Below are 26,313 nucleotides of genomic sequence, written 5' to 3'. Positions count from 1 at the left end.
TTAAACAGGACACTTTGGTTTCCTTGACGACCTGTGCTCCAATCCCCTGTCCAGCTGCAGATTAGTTCAGCAGTGGGGGGTTTTGGTTTTGGTGGGAGGAGTTGAGGAGTAGGGGGGTGATGATGGAAAATAGAGCGGGAGGAGAGAGAGAGAGAGAGAGAGAGAGAGAGAGGGAGAGGGAAAGGGAGAGAGAGAGAAGGGGAGGGGGGTGGCCTAAGGAACGCAGCATTGGGAAAACCTTGGGGAACTGAAAGAGAGAAAGCGATAGGGAGAAAGGGAGGCATCACCATTGAGAGAAATAGGAGACAGAGTGGAAGGAAAATGAAAAAAAGCTGTCAACATCTGAAGCTGCACTCTGGTAGGAAGGAGGGATTTTCCTAACTTTTCGTGCCTTTTTTCTTCAAGACCCGGCGGGACAGGCTTTGGAATGCCTGCCGAGAGACGCCGGGGACAGCGGCGTACGGAGTGAGGAGAACCATGCAAGACATGGATGCTGCCTTCTGTCGAGTCAGGTTACGCAAAATGAGGGACGGTCCATCAGGGCTCAGCCAGCTCGGAAAGGTAAGAGGACTTTGTCCAGTATTTTGTTTGAGCTGAGACTGTTGATAAAGAAATGAAAATGGGACCCAGGTGAGGTCAACGTGGATGGTAGTTTCTGCTTTTGCTTTTGACTTCAAGTGAGTGTTTCATCCTCATTCAGGCAACTTTGTGCATGTGATCCACTCACACTCATCTCAATGGTTGGCCGCTTACTGTTAATGAAAACATTTGGATAAAAGTCAGAGCGCATGCTGAAGCCATCACAAATTGGCAGGTTAAAGGAAGGAGGAGGAAGGGAAGGGTTGGTGGTGGGGGGGGGGGAGCATTCTTCACAGGGAACAAAAGCAGCTCTTCAAGCAGGGCCCCTGCCCCTGCATTGTTGTGAGGAGACACAGCCAGGCGTGGAAACCTCTCCCAAGGAGCGCACAGGAGTTGTTGTTTCAGGTGAATCGACTTGCATAGAGTCACTATGGCGTGGAAACTGGTAAAAATGGTGGTCCCACCCAATTGGCGCAATGTCTCAGTTCATCGCCAAGTGTGTTGTGCACAAATAAACGCCTCCCATTCTCTCCCCAAGAATGCAAACTTTTGTGCTTAAGGGCCACATCAGATTTTTTTTAAAAGGACAGATTTGTCAGGTTATTGGTAGATGACTTAAAATGTGTATGCAAAATATTTTATTGCAAATCATATAATAATACATTCTGTTTTTTGAATTCATGTATAATTAATTATAATGAATTTACCAATTATTGAATCAAACATAAAATTACTAAAATTGTGTATTCTACTAATATTTTTTATTTACAATAAATCATTAACACATTATTGAATGACTTGCATGAAGAATTGTTTAACCAATTTCAGGACAAACATCTACTGTACATTTAAGCAACAATTTTTCATAATGTAAATGCATATATTACCTACCCCTGGTTTATACAGTGGAACCTCCTAAATTGAACACAATTTTTCTGTTATGATGGTTGTCTTCAAAGGAGTTGTAATTTCATTTTCCTATAGGAAATAATGTCAAATGTGTTAATTTGTTCTGGGCTCAACCCATCATAAAACCATTACAGGGGTCCTAGGTTTGAGATGGTCTCAACATCCATTTTCTTTACCGCTTATCCTCACTAGAGTCGCGGGCTGCTGGAACGGGGTGCAGTCTGAACTGGTTGCCAACCAATCACAGGGCACATAGAAACAAACAACTCACAGTCACACCTACGATTTAGAGTCTTCAATCAACCAACCACGCATGTTTTTGTGATGTGGGAGGAAACCGGAGTGGCCGGAGAAAACCCACGCAGGCACATATCGATGCTTAAAACGCAAAACCTCCTATCTGAATATATATGGATAATTTTGCTGACAGATTGAATAGGAGCATTATTCCCTGTTCTCATCATCCAAAGTGAAATCCGGCAAATTCGGCCATTGATATGACTTTTTGATGTTATGGTAACTTGTTTGGGAAGAGAGAAAGGAATACAACGGCATGCGGCACAAGAAAGCACGCTCAGTTACCACCATACTTAACTGTTTTTATTTGATTTTTTTTACATTTATGGCCTACAACTGCTTTACATCCAAATATAGTATAGTGACTTTCCTACCGTGTTAGTGATAATATATGATGCATTCCTGTCCACGTACAAATTTGGGTTACGGCGATGCTGTAGAAACGGAACTCCGTCGTAAACCGAAGACCCACTGTTTGAACTGGAGAGGGATTTATTTATTTATTTATTTACGGAACTCCGTCGTAAACTGAAGACGCACTGTTTTAACTGGACAGGCATTTATTAATTTTTTTTTAAATGTGCTTCTCATTTTTGTTCAGTTTATGTTTTACTTCTTGATACAAAGACAACAACTAACAATATTAATTAACACTACAAAGGTCAGACAGTTAAGAATTATTAAGTGCCAGCAAATTCTGCTATGACACACATTGACACATCTGTGCATCTAGCGTCCATCTTTGTGAATGTTAAGGCATGCTGTGTCCCCTGTTATCTAGCTATTAGGAATGTCTGCTATGTCGTATAAGTGCTCACCCAGACCAGATTCTTATCACTTAGCCAACATAATCCATTTCTTTGGCTGTTTTTGTGTGATTTTTAACTACCAAGAACAGGAGCGGAACAATTGATTTACTACTCCAATGCGTCAGCAGCGAAGGCGCTCTTTGATTTCGGGACACAAATTTGTACTCCCTTTCAAATGTGAGTTGAAAGCCCAAAAAATAGTGGCTTTTGCAGCACACCAAGGGGTATACTAAAATTAGGTTGGAAGTTTACTGTGGAGAGATGGTTTACAGAGGAGGAGATAAAGAGCCAGGGACTGTCTACTCTGCTCGTCTGCGGGGTTGTAATAAAGGGGCTTCAATCTTGTCATGGCTCGCTGGAGTGGAGCCATTGTGTGTCAGAGTGGGTCTGTTGTTTACATTCAACTGTCTGCAGTGTATACAGATTGTTGTGTGTTCATCACAATGTTCCCGTATTTATGGCCTCCAAGATTTTCAGCATATACAGTGGGTACGGAAAGTATTCAGACCCCCTTAAATTTTTCACTCTTTGTTATATATTGCAGCCATTTGCTAAAATCATTTAAGTTCATTTTTTTCCCTCATTAATGTACACACAGCACACCATATTGACAAAAAAAAAAACGGAATTGTTGAATTTTCTTGCAGATTTATTAAAAAAGAAAAACTTAAATATCACACAGCCATAAGTATCCAGAACCTTTGCTGTGACAATCATATATTTAACTCGGGTGCTGTCCATTTCTTCTGATCATCCTTGAGATGGTTCTACACCTTCATTGGAGTACAGCTGTTTGATTATACTGATTGGACTTGATTAGGAAAGCCACACACCTGTCTATATAATACCTTAGAGCTCACAGTGCATGTCAGAGCAAATGAGAATCATGAGGTAAAAGGAACTGCCTGAAGAGCTCAGAGACAGAATTGTGGCAAGGCACAGATCAGGCCAAAAAAATTCTGCTGCACTTCCTAAAATCACAGGGGCCTCCATAATCCATAAATGGAAGACGTTTGGGGCGACCAGAACCCTTCCTAAAGTTGGCCGTCTGGCCAAACTGAGCAATCGGGGGAGACGAGCCTTGGTGAGAGAGGTAAAGAAGAACCCAAAGATCACTGTGGCTGAGCTCCAGAGATGCAGTCGGGAGATGGGAGAAAGTTCTAGAAATTCAACCATCACTGCAGCCCTCCACCAGTCGGGGCTTTATGGCAGAGTGGCCTGACGGAAGCCTCTCCTCGGTGCAAGACACATGAAAGCCCGCATGGAGTTTGCTAAAAAACACCTGAAGGACTCCAAGATGGTGAGAAATAAGATTATCTGGTTTGATGAGACCAAGATAGAACTTTTTGGCCTTAATTCTAAGCGGTATGTGTGGAGCAACACAGGCACTGCTCATCACCTGTCCAATACAGTATCAACAGTGAAGCATGGTGGTGGTAGCATCATGCTGTGGGGGTATTTTTCAGCTGCAGGGACAGGATGACTGGTTGCAAGCGAAGGAAAGATGAATGCGGCCAAGTACAGGGATATCCTGGATCAAAACCTTCTCCAGAGTGCTCAGGACCTCAGACTGGGCCGAAGGTTCTCCTTCCAACAAGACAATGACCCTAAGCACACAGCTAAAATAACAAAGGAGTGGTTTCAGAACAACTCCGTGAATGTTCTTGAATGGCCCAGCCAGGGCACTGACTTAAACCCAATTGAGCATCTATGGAGAGACCTGAAAAGAAAGTTTTCAGCTCTCCTTAAAGACCAACGTTCACCATCCAACCTGACAGAACTGGAGAGGATCAGCAAGGAGGAATGGCAGATGATCCCCAAATCCAGGTGTGAAAAATGTGTTGCATCATTCCCAAAAAGACTCTTGGCTGTATTAGCTCAAAAGGGTGCGTCTACTAAATACTGAGCAAAGGGTCTGATTACTTATGGCTGTGTGATATTTCAGTTTTTCTTTTTTAATAAATCTGCAAAAAAATTAAACAATTCCTTTATTTTCTGTCAATATGGGGTGCTGTGTGTACATTCATGAGGGAAAAAAATAACTTCAATGATTTTAGCAAATGGCTGCAATATAACAAAGAGTGAACAATTTAAGGGGGTCTGAATACTTTCCGTACCCAATGTACATACAGTTCATACATGCACATACATCTATAAATCTGTGTGCTTGTTGCGCAAGTGTGAATAAACAGCGGCAGATGTTTACTCACGTGACAAGTAAGTAAATCATCTTTTTTTGGGGGGGGGGGGGAAAGTGGATACATGGATTTTGTTGATGAATCGGAGGACTTCACAGTCATCCAGAAGACACTCAAAATACAAAATACTGTAAATCATGAGAAACTTAATTCAAAGTAGTTAATTCAGTTTTAAAATGTAATTCTAAATTTGAAGATTATGGTTCTCAAAACCATGGATAAATCCAAGAAGAGAAACGTTTCAGAAGAAAACAGCGTTTAATGCTACGTGCTCCACAAACTATATTAAAAACAAAAACAAACATCATAGATAACAGCTTACAATCATGTGTGAAAATGAAGGTGATGACTTTGTGCTGGCGCTGTATGCTGGGGTTCAGGAGCAAAAATAACAACCAGGCGAAATAAATATTTTAATTGGGTATTTTTTGCAAATATATATTTTACACTGTTAAGTGAAATATCCATCCATCCATTTTCTGAGCCGCTTCTCCCCACAAGGGTCGTGGGCGTGCTGGACCCTATCCCAGCTATCATCGAGCAGGAGGCGGGGTACACCCTGAACTGGTTGCCAGCCAATTGCAGGGCACATACAAACAAACAACCATTCACACTCACATTCACACCTACGGGCAATTTAGAGTGATCAATTCATGCATGTTTTGGGGATGTGGGAGGAAACCGGAGTGCCCGGAGAAAACCCACGCAGACACGGGGAGAACATGCAAACTCCACACAGGCGGGGCCGGGGATTGAATCCCGGTCCTCAGAACTGTGAGGCAGACGCTCTAACCAGTCTTCCACCGTGTCGCCTTAAGTGAAATAGTCCTCTTTAATTCATATTGACAGCTGACTGCATGCTCCACGTGATAAAACGATGACTGAACAGACGGCATTTTTGGTTTGCATTTTTGGTTGGCTACAGGTGGATAATTTAATTTTGATTTAATTTTATGAATATGAGATTTAATTTCAAAACTTTAAAACACTTTTGTTACATGCAGAAATAAAATGTGTTCTCTGTAGCAGTTCATTGATTTCATAAATGCAACACACTATAGTTTTATTATACATACAGGTAAAAAAAAACAACAACATATGCAATACATTCTTACTTTAGCTGACAAAAGGATTTTGTGGCTCTTTGAGTGTTTAAAGTTGCCGACCCCTGCCTTATTTCCTCTGGAATCTAAATTATTTGGACATTTTTGGACAAGTATAGCCGGCACGGCTGGTTAGCACATCTGCCTCACAGTTCTTTCTGATTTTCAAAGTCGCTATCCATCAATTTGTGTATATGTAATAATATGAAGCGATCATACATTCATATGGGTTCACAGCCATTACGGCTCTCCAAGAGAAACCATAACTATGATGTGGCCCGCGATAAAAATGAGTTTGACACCCCTGCCTTACAGGAATTGGTCATTGACAGGCACTCAGTGGGGTGGCCCGCCGCCATCCTCTGTGCTAGGTTGTGCTGTTGTTGCCACGGCGACACTCTGAAAAGCCCGTGTCCTGCAGTGACGACGAAAGAATCCTTGTCCCTGAGCAGATATTTTTGGGGTATTGTCCATCTGTCATGATGGCAGATGGCCACGATTTAAGTCATGATCAAAAACACCCCAAATCCTCCCCTACACACACATGCATGGATAATGCACACCATAATACACACAACCAAGTCTGAGTCCAAAGAACACAGATGCATTGATATAAACATGCCAGTGGAGGTGTTCATGAAGTTTGAAGTGACTTCTTTTTGTCAGCAGATACACTTTTATCCTAACACGTACACCCATATGTGCATGCACAGACTGCTGGGAAGATGTAACCTATACTATCAACCATGTAATAGTCTACCTTACAGCTTTGAAACAGAGTCCGTGTACATCATGAAAATTCCTGGTTGATTAATTTTCTTCTCTTAACGCTACTATTTTTGGGTATAATAGCCACATAGACCCAAAGAAATAGCAGAACACAAAAAGCAAGTTAACTCTATGGTAGGCTACTGAATGGACATCTTGTAATGTGACAATTTGTAGTCCAGAGTTTTGTGCTTTTTCTTTGAATTCCCACTTAAATTACCTCAGCGGTGTTTAATGTTTGGTCGGTCCACTGGGTCAGGGCAATGCTTGGAGAGAGATGCAAAGACAACGTCACTTACGTATGATGGCAGGAATTTCAGTGTAGTGTGCCAGAAACATCACACAAACAAACGGGATGATGATGATCACAGCCACTGAAAATATCAGTTTAGTTTCTCCACATTGTGACCCAATTTGGCAGCAAACATACGCCATTAAACACTTGTATGCAACTTGGAGGAGAGAAATAGGATAGTGAACATGCATTTATCCTTTGCGGAGAAGCCCAGTCCTGGTTGTGGAGAAGAAAGGCTGCCATCTGGAAAGGAATGTGGCCATCTGGGTTCAAAGTGGACCTCAAACGTGGCCGCACAACTCTTTGATTTAGTCCTGGTTCGCCATATTATGGAGAGAGTTCCAAACAAAATGGGAAAAGGTTAACGCACGCTTTTGCTAGTTTGGCTTTGCTCAGTGTGTACACCACAATGTTTGAGATGGAAACACTAAATTGTTTAAGTAGTTCCAGACACACTTTTTGCGGATTGAATGCATAGAATCAGTTGCTTGAGAAGGCAAATAGACAAATAGAAACTAGAATGACACTCTGTACAATACAGTACAGTAGAGTACAGTACAGTGCAGACTTCCACCACGGTCAAAATGTTAACAAAAGCCATTGCCCATCCTTGTGTTATCAAGCAGCGACGACTTGTGCTGTACCGTTTTAGAAATTAGAGGAGGGGGAACACTTTCATTCCTTATCAAAGAGTATATTGATAGACTAAATTCCTCAAACAAAGTTGGAATACGTGTGCATGAGAATATATGTGTGTACCGTTTACGTTTTGTTAGTTAGGGTTAGGGTTAAAACTGTCATGAACGGAACAGAGGATAGGACCCAAAAATGCACGACTCCAAAACAAATTGACAGTTTCCAAAAAGAGAGGTTTAATAGACGGGCATAGGTCGGTACACAGGCAGGCAATCCAAGAGAGGCAACAGTATCCAAAAACATGAGGCAAAGAGACAAGGTCGATAATCGGAACAGGGTCAGGTCTTACTGTGAATCTATGACGTGGAAACAAGGAATGCTGGAACGCGACGACAAGGTACAACGAACTGGCAACGAGAGGAAATGAGACACGAGGTTATATACAAGGGGTAATTAGGGTGAACGAGGCACAGGTGATGAAGATGCTCACATGAGCAGGTGTGTGTGAAACAGGGGGGGAAGACAAAACCCGGAACACACACACATATGACAAAAACTGCAAAAGGTGGGTTAGGGGTTAGAGGTTAGTAGGGCTGGAATAGAACTGAAAAGTGGGTTAAGATCAGGATAAGAACTGCAAAAAGTTGTTAAGGTTTGGGGTTAAGGGTTTGGTTTAAAGAATGCAGGTCTGTGTCAGGAAAACTAAACCAGAAATGTCTTTAATATTTGAATGATGAAGTCAAATAGCAAAAACAATCCTGAAAATTCTTGCTTATCTTTCTTTCTATCTATCCGTCCATTTTCTATAATTCCCTATTCTGTTCAGGATCAAAGAGGACCTGGGGTTTTAATCAAATTAGTGCCCAAAATTGACATTTTTGACATTAAACACTCTTTGTCCTCCTATTGTTTCCTGCAAAGATGGCAGTGAACACATCTTTAGATCAGCTTTGTTTTATTTTGACATGACTATCTTTAAGCTTGTCCTTTACTGTTCAGTGTTGGCAGAGGTCTGACATTGTGGTAATGTCTTTGATAGAATCGTTATGACGCTCTTATGAAAAGAACCTCGTAGCAAGACGGTTAGCATACTGACACTTGAGTTTAGTCATAGTCTCCAGCAAGTTAGTCACATTCGACAGAAATTAAACACAGGAACACAACTCAGATTGGGCTTTATTTGAGGTAATCACTTGATAGTGAATGAAGAAAACCCCAGGATGTTTTGACTCGGGTTTCCCAGCTGTAAACCGGGGCATTCCCTAACAAACCAAGAGGCATGCTAACCATATACTCAACACCATTCTCCATTTGTCTCAGTCCAATTGTTTTGGCTCAGCCTCGCAGATGTCGGTCACCGGGTGTGTGGAGGTCAAAAAAGTCGCCTCTGACTCTGGAGTTTACACTCCGGAAGTGCACTTTCCCAAGCTCTAGCCTCATCGGGCTCCCCCGGGATGCTGGGTGGGAATGACAAAAATCTGTGTTTTGGCTCAGGCATGTAGGAGAACAGCGATGGGACCGTGAGGGAGCTCTGGTGGGAATTTGCAATGAGGAAGCTGTTAGAAAGAGAAGCAGAGGGTACAGCAAGTTAGATGGAGGAGTTTGGCTCTGCAGCTCAGTTCAAGAGACTGTGGCTTGGAGGAGAAATCTGATCTGGAGCCCAGAGGATAATGTTAGCAAGCAGCCAGGTTGTTGAAAAGATCTGGAGGTCTACTTTCAGGTCTACATCCACTGTTGCTGGGGAGAAAAGTTTTACCATTTTTTCCAAAATTTCCAGATTTCCAAAATGTGCCAGTACAATGTAATATGGGTTGGCTTGACGTACTGCGTGGTGCATTTCTCACCTGGTTGTAACATTCTGGCTCTTTAGCCGTTGTTCAGCGCATAGGTAGTAAGATGTGTCATGAGGGTCTTTAATGCGGTCATGTGGGTGTTGAAAGGCACAAGGAAACTGTTTAGAAGGAATCTCTAGCACCCAATATTTGTAGAGTTTACATTAAAATTTATCACCGCCTGCTAAACAACGAGGTCATTTGCCAGGAAAAGCGAGACATTCTTTTGATTGGCGAGATTTCCTGTTAATGGCCACGCTTACTCTGCAGCTGCATGAACATGCAGGGATCAGCTAAAGAATTGGAATAGCCAGAGACCAGCGCACCACAGTAGACTTCATTTCACCCAGCATCAAGGGAGTAATTCTGCATGTTTTTTTTTTTACTTTTTGAAAACAATGCTTGTGGTAAGAGACGAATATTCACCTGAACTTAGTATGAAGAAGGTAGACTGTGCTAATGTCCCAGTACCTCAGTCCAAAATAATTTTTTTCAGTGTCCTGGTAGTCGGAGATGATCATCACTAGTCATGTGGATGACTGAAAGTGTTGTTTCTTTTAAGCGAGTTTAGCGCTGTTACTGGTTTTTTTTGGGGTAGTTTTTGACTTCCTGTTTTTGTTCCATTGCGGTTCGCTTGACTCTCAGCCACCATTGATTAGGTTTGACTAGCTTTATGCTTGTGATTTAAGATCACAAGTGTTTTATGTGTATGCATGATATTTTAACCTTTTACACTACACCAGGTTTTATGATGGCGACAGTTAGGACCCTGCAATTGCAATATAATTGATCTCAATCGGCAATTTTTGTTCTACCAAACTGAACCATTACAGCAGGGTGTCCAAACTACGGCCCGGGCACCATTTGCGTCCTGCCGTCCATTTTTAGCGGCCCTTGGCGCATATACTAAAAATAACATTTGACACAGCCCATGGTCAAGTATTGTGGTTTTTATTTCTTACAGGGGTATGACCCTGACAAATATAATAAATTATTTTTTTGTTGATATTTTATGCAAAGATCCAAAGAAACGGTTTACAACTATCCATCCATCCATTTTCAGTACTACTTGTCCTCACTAGGGTCGCAGGCATGCTGGAGCCTATCCCAGCTAACTCTGAGCGAGAGGCGGGATACACCCTGAACTTGTCGCCAGCCAGTCGCAGGGCACATATAAACAAACAACCATTCACACTCACATTCACACCTATGGGCAATAATAAAAAAAAACATTTCTATTCATAAAGCCTCAATAAATAGAGATCTGTTTCAGATGCAAATCACAAATTCCAAATTAATTTTTACTGCGTGTCACACTAATCATCTTAATGAAGTAAATAGTCCTTTAAAGGTTGTCACCTTCCTTTCTAGGTTGCACTTGTTTTGGTTCCGAATGAGGAGTTGTGATCAGGCTAGGGGCCGACCTATTCATGTGGGATACAGGGCCACGGGTCACCCCAAAATGCTGAAAATCCTAAAGTTTTTGCCCTATCACCTTCAACAGAAAGCTGTGACGCAGCTGTTTTTAAAAAATAACTATAATATAAACAACATGTAATTGCTTGATGGATTGGTTTTAGCGTGTGTCATAAATAAAAAGACGGTCAAACTGGCCCTTGCATCGTTTGAATTTATTTATGCGGCCTTCGGAGGAAAACATTTGGACACCCCTCCGTTGCAACATGGATTGTGGTCCAACTTTGATATACAACTGTAGTTGGTTTTCAGGTTCTCGAATGCATTGCTTTTGGTTGAAGCCTTAATCTCTGAAGCTTTTTGCCTGCGTATGCCTCAAAATGTGGAGTTGTTTAATTCTGACACAGACAGTGCTGTTGGATGAGGATAAGCGGGCCAAAATAAGAGCGGTTTAGAGGAGGGCCAGAAAAACCGTTGGCATGAGGCCCCAGTTTGTGGAGCCAGTGGGATAATTGGGAGCAGACTGGGGATGAGTTAACGGATCAGCCGATGGGATCTTTTCTGACAGTCAGGAGGAGGAGTCAACTCCTCATCTGTGAGGAGATGTAACGTGATCTCTAAGATGGAGAGCAGGAAGAGATTTGTTTGTTTTGCCGAAAAAAATTGTCCTCCTCATCTAACTCTCCTTCTATCCTCATTGGGTTTTTTGTTTTAAAGATGTTTCTCATCTATAAAGGAGCATTTTTGTATTTGTTGAAGCACTTGTAATTGCAAGGTTTTACAAATTCTGTGTGTTTCTTTTTCTTCTTCCTAACTGTATTTATCTCTCCAAGGTGCATCATTAGCCAGCAAGTGAACCGTTTGTATTCAGCGGACTTTGGAATAGAAGCTACGAAGTCCAAATAGAACACGAGCCAGCCATTAAATCAGAATCAGAATCATCGTTATTTTGCCAAGTATGTCAAAAACACACAAGGAATTTGTCTCCGGTCGTTGGAGCCGCTCGAGTACGACAACAGACAGTCAATTGACAGAGAATACTTTTGAGACAGAAAGACATTGAGAAAAACAGTCACTGAGCAATAAAAGTTTGCTAGTAATCTGGTAATAACGGTACAATTATTTTTTTTTGACAATTGTGCAAAAAGGTCCTCTCGCAATCAGAGCACTTTAAATGACTAATAGAGCAATAGTCCGGTGCTATGGCCATTGGGCAAAGGGTGCCGAGACTTTAAGAAAGGTATGCAGTTTAAAGTGACTAGTAGTGCAATAATTTGGGACAATGTCGATTGTGCAAATGTTGCATATACTACTCAGTCGATTGTGCAAATGGTGCAGATGCTACCAGGCACACGAGTGGCCAGTATTGATCAACAACAGATATTCAAATAATGCAGCGTGGCGAGACTGCTACAGTGAGTGCACGAGTAATGTATAAGTGGCCCGACAGAAATGTGACAACAAACTCAAGAAAAACATTTTTACAGCAATTTGCAATGGAATTGGAAGTTAACTGTTTAAGAAGTTAATGGCAAGAGGGATGAAGCTGTTGGAATGTCTTCTAGTTTTAGTTTGCATTGTTCTGTAGCGCCTACCAGAGGGAAGGAGCTGGAAGAGCTGGTGACCAGGATGTGCAGGGTCCAAGAGGATTTTGCATGGTCTTGTCTTAGTTCTGGCAACGTGTCCTCAAGGGTGGGTAGGGGGTTACCGACAAGCTTTTCAGCAGTTTCAATTGTCCGTTACAGTCTGAGTTTGTCCTTTTTTGTAGCGGCACCAAACCAGACTGTGATGGAAGAACACAGCTCCTGTGGCAGGCCGCGCTTCCTCAGAAGCCGCAGGAAGTACATCCTCTGCTGGGCCTTTTTGAGGATGGAGTTGATATTGAAGGCCTATGGTTATACTATACTATACAGGATGACCATTTGTAAACTCTGACAGGTGCAAAGGCATCTCAGGAGTTACTGAAGTTTGCTTTCCGTTTTGTGTAATTTTAATCTTGTGGTAACTAGGCTTTACACGATCAGGATTTTTGGGGCCGATCACCGATCAGCGAGTCGATCACATGATGGAGGAATGTGTCTATTTAAATGACCTGTTCATTTACTGTATATACTTGTGTACTTAATTGCTCAAAACATTATATTTACAATAAATAATGAATCTTTCTTCTTCTATGCCAGTGAGGCATAGTGACAGACAGAACAAATGAATGGTCTTCTATTAGAAGTAAATTCAATAATTAATGTATCCACTTTTTGTGACATTTTTGTTTGTTGGTGTGCCGTGAGATTTTTTAATTATAAAATATGTTCCTTGGCTCCATAAATGTTGGAAATCACTGCTCTAGTCAGGTCATGTATTCTAATCAGTCAGGTCAAACCAACATTACAACATGACAGAAATAATGGGTGCTAACTTACTGTTATTAAATTACTTTATTTTTAATTAAATTACTTCACCCACACCGAAACTTTAGAGCATGATTCAACAGAACGGCTGCATGTTTACGTACAACCGTTCGTGGTACCACTAGCTTGCTAGGCTACATAACGTTTTGTTGCCCGCTTGCGAGCCGTATCGTATTAAAGGTACGTGAACATACCTCAAGCAAGGCTTAAACAAACGTCCTCTCCTCTCCTGAGCACCAGTGACCACCAACACGTTTTTCCCCATTTTGTTCTTACAAACACACGGCACAATCCATTATTGTTGTCGTCGCCATGGTAACAAGTGTATCCGGTCGCGTTTGAGTTGACAAGATGAAGCCCAGTGATCGGAAAAAATGGGATGCTGTGGTATCGGAATACAAGATTTTATTGCAGTAGTCTGACATGGTGCAATCGTGAAAGAGCAAATTTGTCTTTTAGTCTGACGTGTTGTCTGTTCCACACCGCCGACATGTTTTTTTTTTTTAAATAACTTTATTGGCCGTCAGATATTTACAGGACTACACCAAAAGACGCGACAAGGCTAAAAATAAACTAGCTTTTGGATTCAAATACACTGTGCACAATGGCGACGCGGAATAAATGTCTTTTGCAGACCTCATTGATCGGATCGGCGAATTATGATAAAATACTCATTATCGGCCAATACCGATAATGCCAATAAAATCGGTGTAAAGTCTAGTGGTAACTAGCGTGTATGAATTAGAGGTTAGCACTAAGTTAACAAGTACAATTGTGAGCAATATTTGACTTAGTTTCTCTCTTTGCAGCTTTAACTTCCATTTCCTACAAGACACAAAAACACATCCGTTGTGTACTGGTATAAAGGCAAACAAGAAAATAACTAGTCATTATACGGCGATCATGAGAAGCCTGCATTGGTGTGGTACTTGGTTAGATCCGAGGCTCTGAAGTATAATTTGGTGTTTGTTTTAGCCTACTCCGAGGTAATCATTTAGCCCATTCTTATAAATCTCTCTGGAATAGACTAACAAAAACAGAAAAACACTATATTATGTGAGCTCAGAAGTGCAGCCATTGTGTTGGAGTTCCTGTCTGTTTATTCACGACCAACCAGGTTTCGGTGCTGTCTCACGTCTATCCTTTGCTAACAATGGAACTAGATGATGGAGAGAGCACAGTGCAGTGGTGCACAAGGGCTATTAATGGTTTTGGACTGGGCCTTGGCCTGCAGAGTGCATCAATTGATGGAATACAGCCAGTGCAGTACCAATAAATATCCCAATTCCAATTGCACTCATTTCCAAGAGTTGGCCTGTTTGGCTCATGGCCAAAGCCTTGCTATGAAATCAGCTTGGGAAAGCAGCAGGGGCCCTCCGAGCAGGACAGAAACCCAACCAGAGAGAGTAAAAGAGAGCGGGAGACTGCTGAGCTGAGAGAAAATTCCATTGTTTATTTGCCTGACCCCCTCCTTCTCCTCCATACGTCTCTTCCTTTACCATAAAGCTTTTCTTTGCTCCCTCTTCAGGAAGCTGAAGCAAAGTGGTGTGCAAGAAAGACTTTAGAAGAGACAGTTGGCCAAACATTCGGAGTTGTATTAAATTGATAACAGTCAAGGATTTGGCTCAGGCCAAAGTGGACCACATCATTGAGGGATTGGGTCATCTACTCAGTGTGGGTGCATAAAGAAAGTAAAGAAAATAAATCTTTTCCCCTATTTTACATTATATAAATTCAATTATGGCCTATCATGTTGCTCCACTTTTTAAAAAAATGTAAAACCACACTTTTTTGCTTTCCGTGTGTCGTGCAAGTCTGCACCCTGACCGAAAGTGCTGAAACGCAGCCAGTGACTTTTATCCTTTTTAGGCATGTAGAAAACAGAGAGCAACGGTGCAGTTTGGGGTGGGTGGGTGCGCGGGACGATGAAGTCACGTTTAGCTGTTATTGCATGGCTGGATGGTGCGATGGAGCTTTGGATCTTTATGAGAAGCAGCTGTTAGGGAGAGAGGCAAATCACTGACAACAACCCAGAAGCCCGATAAAGCCAGCTACGAAGTGAATTGTGCAACAACAAGAACTCCTTAAACAGCAAAGCCTTGACATGTTATCACCAAACATTAACATCAACAGAAAAAAATGTGGTGGATGGTGGTTAAAATCCATGACACACCAGATCGACTTGAGTCGTGTATGTGTGCAACACATTGGCACGAGTCGGCTCTTGCCCTCCCTTTGTCAGCAGTGTCTACAGCCAATGGACCATGTGGAATCTGTCAGGGAGAGTAATCGCTGTCTCAGGTGATCGCTGGGTGAGTGTCAGTGAAGCGAAGCAGAGCTTGAGCAGGTGAAAGGGCACACATCCAACTTTTCCTTTTCATTTCTCAACCTTATCTCCTGTAATCTTGTCACCCGAGGATGTGTTGTTTTCATTGCCATTTGTTAGATCACTAGAAGGATTATGAAAAAAAAATGAATTCCAGGAATCTTAGGCTGGATTTAGTTAAAGTTTCACACGTGATTTTTTTTTGGGTCACAATTCAGTCATAGAAGAAAAAAAAAAACGCATGAAATTGTCTATCCTTATATTTGCATCAGGCCTCTTCCAAATGTGGATACAAATCAGATATGAATGAGATACCTGCCAATGCGATTGCAGCGCTTCTCCCATCAATGCAAGCCTGACTTCATGAAAATACTCAGATCGGTGATGTGTACACACCTGTATCTGCCCAAACAACACATATAAACAAGACAACGGAGACCCCGGACTGTTGAACAGCTGAAGCTGTACCGTGACAGAGGTGGAAACATTTTTCATTAAAAAATAAAATAAAATAAAAAAAATTATGCTGTACCAAATAGGGCTTGAAACTAAATATGGGATATATAGACCTGATGACTTTATTAGAAAAAATAGGTCTTATGTCACCCTCACTTTGTTGCCAATTTTCCATGCTGGCCATTAGAAATGTTAAGAAACTCTAATCTCTGCTGCCAGTTAGACCTCGCAGGGCAATCAGGATGAAGGGGTCAGACCGTGTCGAGGTCTTCTGGGTTGCAGTTTCCTGTGAAGTTTTTATTGGCCTGAGCAGATGGCTTCCCTCTCCCCTTTCTGCATTGTTATGGTGCCCATCTTTCTGCAGGGGTGAGTGGGTCACCGTAGCTGCAGATAGCCACAGGACGCCGAGCATTCGCTGTCGTTTCCTGAGCAACCGAAAGCGGTAAAACTGGCCAATCGGATACATTTGGAGGCACTCTTTGTCAGGTTCAAGCAAGTACTGGGAAGCACTGTGCAGTTGAATGAGTCTGAAGTCTGAAACATGCTCAAACTTGGTTGTATTTATCCTGAAGTGCATTTAACAAAATACCTTTTAAGGCGTTTAGGTATCTATAGAAAGGCACATTTTCTTTTGGCCTTGGGGCTTAAAACATAGAAGCAGGACAGCCTGGAAGTGTGTACTGTTTTTGTAGTGCAACAGTGTACTTGTATTATTTTTTGCAATATCCACTTTCCGCTTTAGTTTTGACAACTTCAGTTGCCCCCATCTCTCTCTCCGATTTTCAGTTTCTCCCATCTTTCCACTGTCCATATGATCACAAAAAACTTTCAAGGCTCTATATACATTCTTTAGAGCCCCCCTTGTCAGCCCCAGTACAGTATTTATGTTATTGATGTCATTTAAGACGGAGAAGGGGAGGGAAAATCAGTCTATGTTTCCCTTCAAACATGTGACCTCTGCCCAGCTTACATCTGAAAATAATTTGGGTCTACAGACCAGTCAGTGGATGGCTGACACAAACTCTTGTCAGGGGTGCAATGACAAAGCAGTGAAGAGTTTTTAGTTGAGCCTCAAGCCAAATGAGCTGTGGTGTGGTTTAGCGATAATAATCAGAGCTACCCTCTCAGGAGGAAACAATTGTATGACGTACAGTTATGTTTGTATGTCATGGAAAAATTCTACTATTTTGACCTTGTTCTAAAATGGAAGCATTTTGCAAAGTGATCACTTTGCCAATTGGAACAACAATGTATGGGATTTGACTGAACGTTGGGTTCATTTCCAATGTCATCCCTATAGCATGTTCACACCATTCATTAAAACGAAGTATGGTGTGATTTATCCAGTACTGCGGTTCGTTTGATCAAAATATTTTCATTTGAATCCGGGTGTGCACCAAAGAAGTGCAGTGAGACCACTTTAGAAGTGGGTCTTGGTCTGTTTACAAGTTAAGTGGCCTGAAGTGTGAACACTCTTGGACCAAAGACACAAACCAGTGTTAGGATGACAGTGAAATGCATTATGAAATTCTAGCAGATATGCATGGTAAAGTAATCAGAGCCACTGTTTCCTCTATGAATATCATGGAAACAAAGAAACTCCTGAAGCTTTCTAAATAAGTATTTAGATTTCTTCAAGTCTGCGATTGGCTGGCAACCAGTTCAGGGTGTACCCTGCCCCCTGCCCGATGATGGCTGGGATAGGCTCCAGCACGGCCGTGACCCTAGTGAGGAAAAGCGGCTCAGAAAATGGATGGATGGATGGATTTCTTCAAGTAAGTAAGGCTGTGTTCACACCTGTCATGTTAAGTAATGTTAAAACAAAATGGTGCAATTGTTCTACATTATTGGTCTACATCCTTCAGTCTGAGGTTAAATAGGCCAGTGCTGTGAATGCAAAGCACCAATGTGGGCACCACGTACAGTATAATTTTTTTATTTGGTCTGTACCAGAGTACTGAACTAAGTGTGAATAAATCCTAAGACACAAACCCTATAACCGGAAAACCTTTGGTCCGGGTGGAGTATGGACTGTAGGCGTAAGTAGGACTGCTTGTAATATGACAGCATGCAACCAGTCAACAAAACATTGTAGTCTACTTTAAGCCTTACCTGTTTTGCTTTAATTTGTTGACATTTTTGCCACAAAAAAAAATCCTCGAGTTCAAATCACTGATGCTTGTGCACCACCGGCCTCAAATTTGATGATTTGTGTGGAAGATCTTTATTGCTCTCCAAGAGGCTCTGGTTTCATTTTGCTCTGACAAATGGACCAAGTAATAATTTCAAACTGGCGAAGCACTCCCACTCGCACTTGTCTTGGCAGCCTATATCCCCAATAAAGAACACAGAGAATTGCATAGACCTGGAAAACATTAAGTTATTTTGTGGATCCATAGGAGATTTAACGTCTCCCTATCATTTACTTAAATTCGCTGATGTCATTTGTATTCCCTGCTTGTGATAGATTGACATGTAACTCATTCGGTCTTTACTGTGCTCTCCTCACGTTGTAAACAAATCCTTAGTTTTAGTCAACTCTTTTCCTCCTCTTGTCTACTCATGCAGGATGCCAGCTGCTAGCACAATGACTGGTGGGAGGGCGCTACTGCTCTGTACAAACACTGACAACTGTATCTACCAATCAGTCAACGGGTAAGTCTCTCAAGTCATTCTCAGCTATTGTATGAGTGTCATGTACTAAGGATGTTAGATAGTTTTATTCGATGATCATTTGAGATTGGTGTTTTAGGGTGGAGACACTTGATCCAATTGATGCAGAATGGTCATCTTATTTGTAACTCAAAATCTCTAACATACAACGGGACTAAGGACAAGAGAAGAGCAGTTGGGCATCTGGTTACTGTTATTGTCCCTGTCCTGTCACTGTCTAATGACGTCTTGCCATAGGACCATATGTCATCTTTTTAATGTTCATTAGTGCTATTTAGATTACATTGAATACACTGTGTATTGAGTTGAATGTCTGTAAGAATTTAATGTTTTGAGGTTTTAGCATATTTTGTACTTTTCTCTCTTCAGTGCGCTTTTTTCTTTAACTGTCAGAGGTCTTCTCCTCCACTCGTTAGATCAGTGTGTCCTTATTTCTTCTTCCCTCTCTTTCCCTTTGATAACCCTCATCGCAGTCCTCCTGACAAGTCGTTGCCCCTTTTAATATCTTCCTCTTAAGTCGCTTGCCTGATCATAAACAAATTCACCTTCATTCAACCCCCCCGCAGCTCCCATGTTTTTCTTGGATTTTCTACTTGACCTACGTTTTCCCCCTCTGTTGCTTCATCCTTTATGAAAACTGCTGTTTTAACCGAGGGAAAAGGAGGGGGGACAAAGCTGGGGAAAGGAACGAAGGAGAGCGAGCCAAACTAATAAACCCAAATGCAATTTGGGTGAGGATTACTTGGTTCCATGTTCTTGTTGGACATAGTTTCTTTTACAGAATCAGTCATTTTCCCAATAGATTTCCTGAAGATAGAATAAGCGTCACCCAACGCAAGGCTATGTTTCCTCTGTTTGTTGGGAATTCAATCATTCTAAGAATGGGCTTTGGGATTTGGGGTCAAAACTTGGTTGTCTTGCTGTAGAAAAGATCTACACCTCGCCCTCTTCTTTTGTCTCCTCTATCGCATACATAGATTTAGCTCCATGTCAAGCTTGTAAACTTTGACCTTCTTACAAAGGGTTCAAAGAGTCATGACCCAGTAATCTTTTCGGACTGACTTACAGGCACCGTGCAGATGTCTGAGCTTTTTTCCTTGAACTGGAATTCTTGTTTACCCAGTAAAGTTCAAGCAAGTCTGTTTCAATGGACAATGTGCCACTAAATGATATTGACATTTGTCAAATCTATTGTGGAGACAACAACTGAACATTCTATGTAAGTAATTTTCAACTGCAATTGTAGATCTACTCTAAAATGCGAATAGTTCTGGACTATTTTTCACAACAACGATAATTAATTTGTAAAAAAGTACCTGGGTACTTGGTGTTATCTTTCTGACAGACAAACAAACATAACCTCCTTGGCCTTAAAGATTGTTTTGGGCCAAGTGTGAATCTTAATAGGGCCTGAGTACACGGTGCGAAAGCCGTCTTGAAATGTCTTTGTTTCTTTGTTGTTATTATTCTTAAGCCAAACAAATCTTGTGGGGTGTCCAACACTCAAAAACTAACAATATTTTGCAGGCGTGCTTTTCCTAGTGAAAATGTACATTTGGTAGGAAGGGTGGTGGAATATAAAAAAATAAAAAATAAAAATACCCAGTAAATTGATGTGATGAGAATAAAGCCTTATTTTATCACGATCTGTTGTATTTTATGTTTTTTTTTTCTTTTCTTTTTTTTAAAGGTTGTAATAGAGTCACTGATGGTGTAGCGGTACACTCGCCTGACTTTGGTGCAGGCAGCCTGGGTTCAGTTCCCACTCAGTGACGGTTTGAACGTGAGTGTGAATGGTTGTCCGTGTCTATATGTGCCCTGCGACTGACTGGCGACCAGTTCAGGGTGTAGTCTGCCTTTCGCACGAAGTCAGCTGGGATTGGCTCCAGCGCCCCGCGACCCTAACCAGGATAAGCGGTGTTGAAAATGGATGGAATGGATGGATTAAAAAAAAAAAAAAACATCCCCAGAATCTTATTTCGCTTAGCGCCATGTAATTCAGTAGACAAATAAAAAAAATGTCTGAAAAACCCATGCCTAAAAAGATACAGGAAGTCAGCATTTTTGTTTGAAGCAGCCATTTTAGTGTCATTGTGGCCATTTCCCGGAGTCTTTCAAAGATAAACTTGTCCAAGAAATGGATTGCTACTAAATTTGAGCAGCAAAAATCCTGGAAGTTGCTCGGGCTGTATTGAAAAGTATACCTTTATTATTGTTCCAGCAACTACATTGCTTTTTCTGGGCCTTAACATTGACACAAAATCTGAGATATTCATTATGACAAAACCTACGCTGTGAAATTCAAATATAGTTGACCATTTTGATTTCCATCCATCCATCCATTTTCTGAGCCGCTTCTCCTCACTAGGGTCGCAGGCGTGCTGGAGCCTATCCCAGCTGTCATCGGGCAGGAGCCGGGGTACACCCTGAACTGGTTGCCAGCCAATCACAGGGCACATAGAAACAAACAACCATTCGCACTCACAGTCATGCCTACGGGCAATTTAGAGTCTCCAATTCATACATGTTTTTGGGATGTGGGAGGAAACCGGAGTGCCCGGAGAAAACCCACGCAGGCACGGGGAGAACATGCAAACTTCCACACAGGCGGGGCCGGGATTGAACCCGGGTCCTCAGAACTGTGAGGCTGACGCTCTAACCAGTCAGCCACCGATTTGCTGATATTAATTTATGTTTCTGTTACTTTTCTAGGCTCCAGTGCTGTGGCTTGAAGATTGGGGAGGCTCCGTCGTCTGTGGTGCCCCAACGCCAAGAGGTGTGTGGGCTACCAGGGGACAGAGACAAGAGGGACACTGCTGTCTGCGACATTCGTCCAATCTCCCCCCCAATCAGCCTGAGGGACAGCCCGTGTCCTCCTGGTAACATGCTGACTCACAGAAGAGCCGCCAGCACCAGTGACCCAAGGACTCCCAACATGGAGAACGGACAGTGCGGCAAGCTGAATAAGAGCCAAACGGGAGTCAAGACTGCAAGCATCCGCGATAAAATCTCCCAATGGGAGGGAAAAAAGGAGCCTAGCCAAGCCATTTCTACGGACACTTGTCCACTTAGCACAACACAGAAGGAAATTGAGTCAGTGAGAAAAAAGGAATTCAAAGCTTCGGAGGTCCAACGGACGAACAGCAAGAGGTTTGTAAGCTGGGACAGGCAAGACTCAGGAAAGGAAAATGCCGGAAAGCTTGGGGATGTGAGAACTAAATCTCCTGAAGCCCCCTCAAACAAGGACAAAGAACTGATTCTAGAGCGAGGACTGCGGGCTACTAAGGCAACAGAGCAGCCCCAAGACAAGAAAACTGTTTTAACTCACGTTAAGAAACTGGAAAAGGCAACAAAAGAAGTTCCGGGTGGAACAACGCTGGCTTTTCCAGGGAATTACTTCTGCCCACCGTCAAAAGAAGATGTGGAAGAAACAGAAAAGCGTGTCAATGAACCCATTTTTGGTACTTTTGATGTGTCTCGGCCTGTTGGCTCGAGGTGGAGGAGAGAGGGGGATCCAGAGAATGTATACAGCGAGCCGGGTGCTCCCTCTATTAACCCTTTGCCAAAACCTCAGAGAACCTTCCAGCACCACACACCGCCTTCGACCCCAATTTCAGGGCCGGGCTCTTGTAAGGGCAAGAGGACTTTGCCGCCATTGCCCTCCATTCCCCCTCCACCTCTACCTACCTGCCCACCTCCCGGAGTTTGCAGGAGACCATGGACGGACAGATCCCACGACAACAACCACAGGTAAGACAGGATGGGAAATATATTCAATTCAGAACATTTTGGCCACCAATGAAGTGGGACAACCCATAAAATACAGCAAGTGATTATACAAATATAATGGAGTTAAAATGAGTCAAACTATGGTCAGCCACAGTATGAGGATTCTTCTGTCGTAAATGTTATGCAAGACTGCATTTTAGCTTCTGAAGAAAGAAAAATACTCTCTAGAGCAGAAATGTCTTCATTTACAAGAAAATCCAGTCATCTACATTCCCCGTATTGTTTAAACATTGCAAATTACTTCCATCCAACGCCGGTATTAGGAATGAAATCACACACGTTGCGCAATACTGTGCTTGGTTCTAAGGCTAAATAGGATGTTTCGATCACAGTTAACCCGTGCAGCCCAACCAAACAGCGACGTGAACATCTCCCAACATCTGCTGTAAATCCAAGCACCAGTGCAGTGACATCACTCAGTTTCTTTAACCCACAGAATTAGCTAACTGCTTGGATGTGAGGAATGTACACATAACTCATTCAGTTTTCTAAAGCTTCACTGGAAGATGTAGCTGTGTGAGCCATGTCAAAAAGAGGCCCCTCACTTTTTTTTTTGAGCATACACTCAAAAACCTCATATGTAACGCCTTTTTCCACTTTGCACATACGTTACGAAAAATTGATTTTGCACAATAAGGAATTGTGTAAGCAAAAGCCCTCCCTCTCTGTGACCTGGATTCTTGTGAGCTTGGCTCGGATCGGTTACATTCCACAATGTAACCGATCCGAACCGATGTGATGGTTGCACTCTCTTCAAGTGTGCTGTGTTAAGTCTCCCAAACTTTTTTCACCTTGAGAGATAAATTGGGAATTTTGCACACCAATATTTGGCAATCGCTGATAAAGACTCTCTTTAAAAAACTTAAAATATGTCACATATTTAGTGAACAAGAGGTCTTAAATTTGATTGAAATATGAAGTCGTCATGATCTATCCTAATAAAAAATCTTAAAAAGCAATGGATAACATTTATTCGTCAACATTTGAACCAATTTGTTGTCACTGGCACATGACTGGGAGAACCAAAATCCAACATTAGTGTCTAAGATTATTCCGGCCATTTTCTGTCGCATTTCATTTTTATGAAATATCATTCATTATTAGGGTCACGGCGGAGTCTTCAGTGTACCTAACATGCATGTTTTGGGGATTTCAGAAGAAGTCAGAGTACCTGGAGAAACTCCAGATAGGAAAGCCTGAGCTGAGATTTTAAACCAGAGCCTTTAAACTGAGGCAGATGTACTAACCACTAGGGCTCAGTGCTGCCTGTAGCACCATTATAATACTTATTTTGGTATATTTCATAAGCAAAGCAGAGCAAATATATTTATATAGCGCATTTCATACACAAGGTAACTCAATGTGCTTTACATGATTAAAAGCATTTAAAAACAAAGAAAAAAAACTGCTTCTAAACATTTCAAACAAAGAGAAAAAAATAAAATAAAAATACAATTGAAACAGCATACAGTGCAAGAAATATCATTTAAAAGTGGAAATGCTCTAAAAAGCATGGGAAAAAAGGAGAGTTTTTAACCTGGACTTAAAAACACGCACACTTGGGGCTGACGTCACTTCTGTTGGTAACTTATTCCATTTGTGTGCAGCATAATAGTTAAATCCTGCTTCACCATGTGTGCTTTGGACTCTGTGCTCCACTATTTGACCTGAGTCTGTCGATCTCAGAGCCCTACTGGGTTTATATGCCATTAACATTTCATTCATGTATTCAGGACCTAAATCGTTTAGTGATTGACAGACCAGTAGAATAACTTTAAAATATATTCTAAAGACTTTAGAATTGGAGTAATATCCTCTGACCTCTTTGTTCTGGTCAGAACCCGAGCTGCAGCATTCTGAAGAAACTGCAGCTGTTGAATGCTCTTTTTAGGGAGTGCAGTCAGAAGACCATTACAATAGTCAAGTCTACTTGAGATAAAAGCATGGATGAGCTTCTCCTGGTCTGCTTGACACATGCAAGCCTTCACTCTGGATATGTTCTTCAGATGGTAGAAGGCAGTTTTAGTTATTGATTTGATATGACTGTTGAAAGTCATGGCGGAAACTATCAGATCACCAAGGTTTCGGACTTGGTCTTTGGTTTTTAAAGAGAGTGACTCCAGGTATTTACTAACAGTAATCCTCTTTTCTTTATTGCCATAAGAGATATTCATGTTTCCTTGTCCTCTTCAGGAAGTCGTACGAATTTGAGGACTTGCTCCACTCGTCTTCAGAAAGCTGCAGGGTGGATTGGTACGCTCAGTCCCGCCTGGGCCTCACACGCACTTTATCGGAGGAGAATGTCTACGAGGACATCATTGGTAAACAATACGTGCGATGCATATTAAATGCGCTTCTTTTGCACGTGTCGCAGAGGGGGGATGAAGAGGTGAAGCCGTGTTTGCTCTGTTTTTAATTTAGAGCCACGCTGCTCCACTTTTATTAAAAATGGGATGCCGAAACCCGACCTACATTCCTGCCTTATTGTCTGCGGTGTTATACCAAGCCCACCACAAGCCTGTTTAATGTCATAACATATAATAGTGTTGTCGTATGGTCAAAGTTGATCGCTGGGGTAGCTGGCAGGAGGTATTTTATTGGCCGAGAGCAATAGAAATAGCAATGGCAATAGCTTCAATGTTATTCCCCTTAGTGTTGTTATATACAGTCAATTAAGTTGAATTATATTTGAGTGATGTAGATGATTATTTTCTCTCACTTCCTATAACTGCCAATTATTACCTCCACCAAGCATGTATTGAGGAAAGAGATGTTTGATCGCAGTTGGTTGGAAAATCCCACAAAATTGTGGTTGCTTTTCACTGTTTTTGTAGTGTGAATAGAACACACGAACCGAGACTCAAAATGGCATCATGACCTTCAACCGGGAAGTGGCCTGTTACTGTAACCAACAGGCAGGATACAACTGGCGTGCGCCGTAATTATTTTTTTTTTAACAGTTCAGCCTAGGCAAAGGTCCCTCTACTTAGTGCCAGTTTTACACATTTATACAGAGCTTGCAAAATATTCTTGGTCAGCGCAGATCAACTAAATGTTATGTAATGGTTGATATTTGTATTACTGATGATAAAATGGGGAACAAAGTCACGCCTAATACATTAGAGCATTTCCAATGCAGTGAGCTATGGGCAACAGACAGTAAGTATGACATCATCCAGGCACTGCAAGTGATTAGATCTTCACCATCGCCACATCACATCCCCCCCGTCTTTGCATTCCTCTTGCATATAATGTCTCGCATTTCAGTTCCGATAAGTGTTTGGACTAAGAAAAGTAATAACTCACTTGTCCCCGATTGAGATGCACATTTTTTAGTTCTAATCCACTGAAAGATGGTTATGCCATTACGGGTTGTTAAAATATGAGGCGCAATAAAAATCAGAAGGAAAATGCTACTTTTGTTGGCGATCACGTGGCCCCTTGATTCTCCGCATTGCCGCAATGAGCTGAGTAAGCACGCCACTATGTCTGCTAGCTCTGCACATCTGGAGTAGGAATCATTTGGCTGATATGGAAATATTTTTGGGTGATTTTATAAGAGGTTATTTCGTAATCTATGTGTTTCTGTTTTTATTTTCCTGAAGATCCTCCATCCAAGGAGAATCCCTATGAAGACATAGAGTTGGAGAGAAGTTGCCTCAGTAGCAAATGTGTTTCACCTGCCTCCTCTTCGCCCATTCTTGATACTCCAACTAAGGTACAAGAGTCAGAATGCATGGGTCCAGCCATTGCCTGTTTTGTTTGTCCCCATTTGGGTCATGGGTGAGCTGAGGTCTCGCCCAGCTTACTTTGGGTGAG

General features: G+C 42.0%; 1 protein-coding gene across 3 annotated transcripts in view; it reads left to right on the top strand.

Moving 5' to 3' along the window:
• The first annotated feature begins 222 nt into the window (after positions 1 to 222).
• Positions 223 to 26,313, top strand: part of si:dkey-82f1.1 (DENN domain-containing protein 2A) — a 40,445-nt gene continuing 14,354 nt past the window's right edge. The window contains exons 1-5 of one of the 3 annotated variants that reach the window (XM_061773685.1): positions 223 to 561; positions 18,601 to 18,687; positions 21,418 to 22,455; positions 24,688 to 24,815; positions 26,100 to 26,212. In XM_061773685.1, coding sequence (XP_061629669.1) covers positions 18,602 to 18,687; positions 21,418 to 22,455; positions 24,688 to 24,815; positions 26,100 to 26,212 — 1,365 coding nt within the window. In that variant the 5' untranslated portion in view covers positions 223 to 561; position 18,601. Of the gene's footprint in view, positions 562 to 895; positions 985 to 17,149; positions 17,808 to 18,600; positions 18,688 to 21,417; positions 22,456 to 24,687; positions 24,816 to 26,099; positions 26,213 to 26,313 lie in introns of those variants that run through there. The other 2 variants (XM_061773686.1, XM_061773684.1) reach the window with 2 other exon arrangements.

This window comes from Phyllopteryx taeniolatus, chromosome 5 (genome assembly GCF_024500385.1).
Source record: "Phyllopteryx taeniolatus isolate TA_2022b chromosome 5, UOR_Ptae_1.2, whole genome shotgun sequence".
Classification (NCBI taxonomy): Eukaryota; Metazoa; Chordata; class Actinopteri; order Syngnathiformes; family Syngnathidae; genus Phyllopteryx; species Phyllopteryx taeniolatus.
Note: the sequence above shows the minus strand (reverse complement) of the source record. Positions and strands in the feature narration are given on the sequence as shown.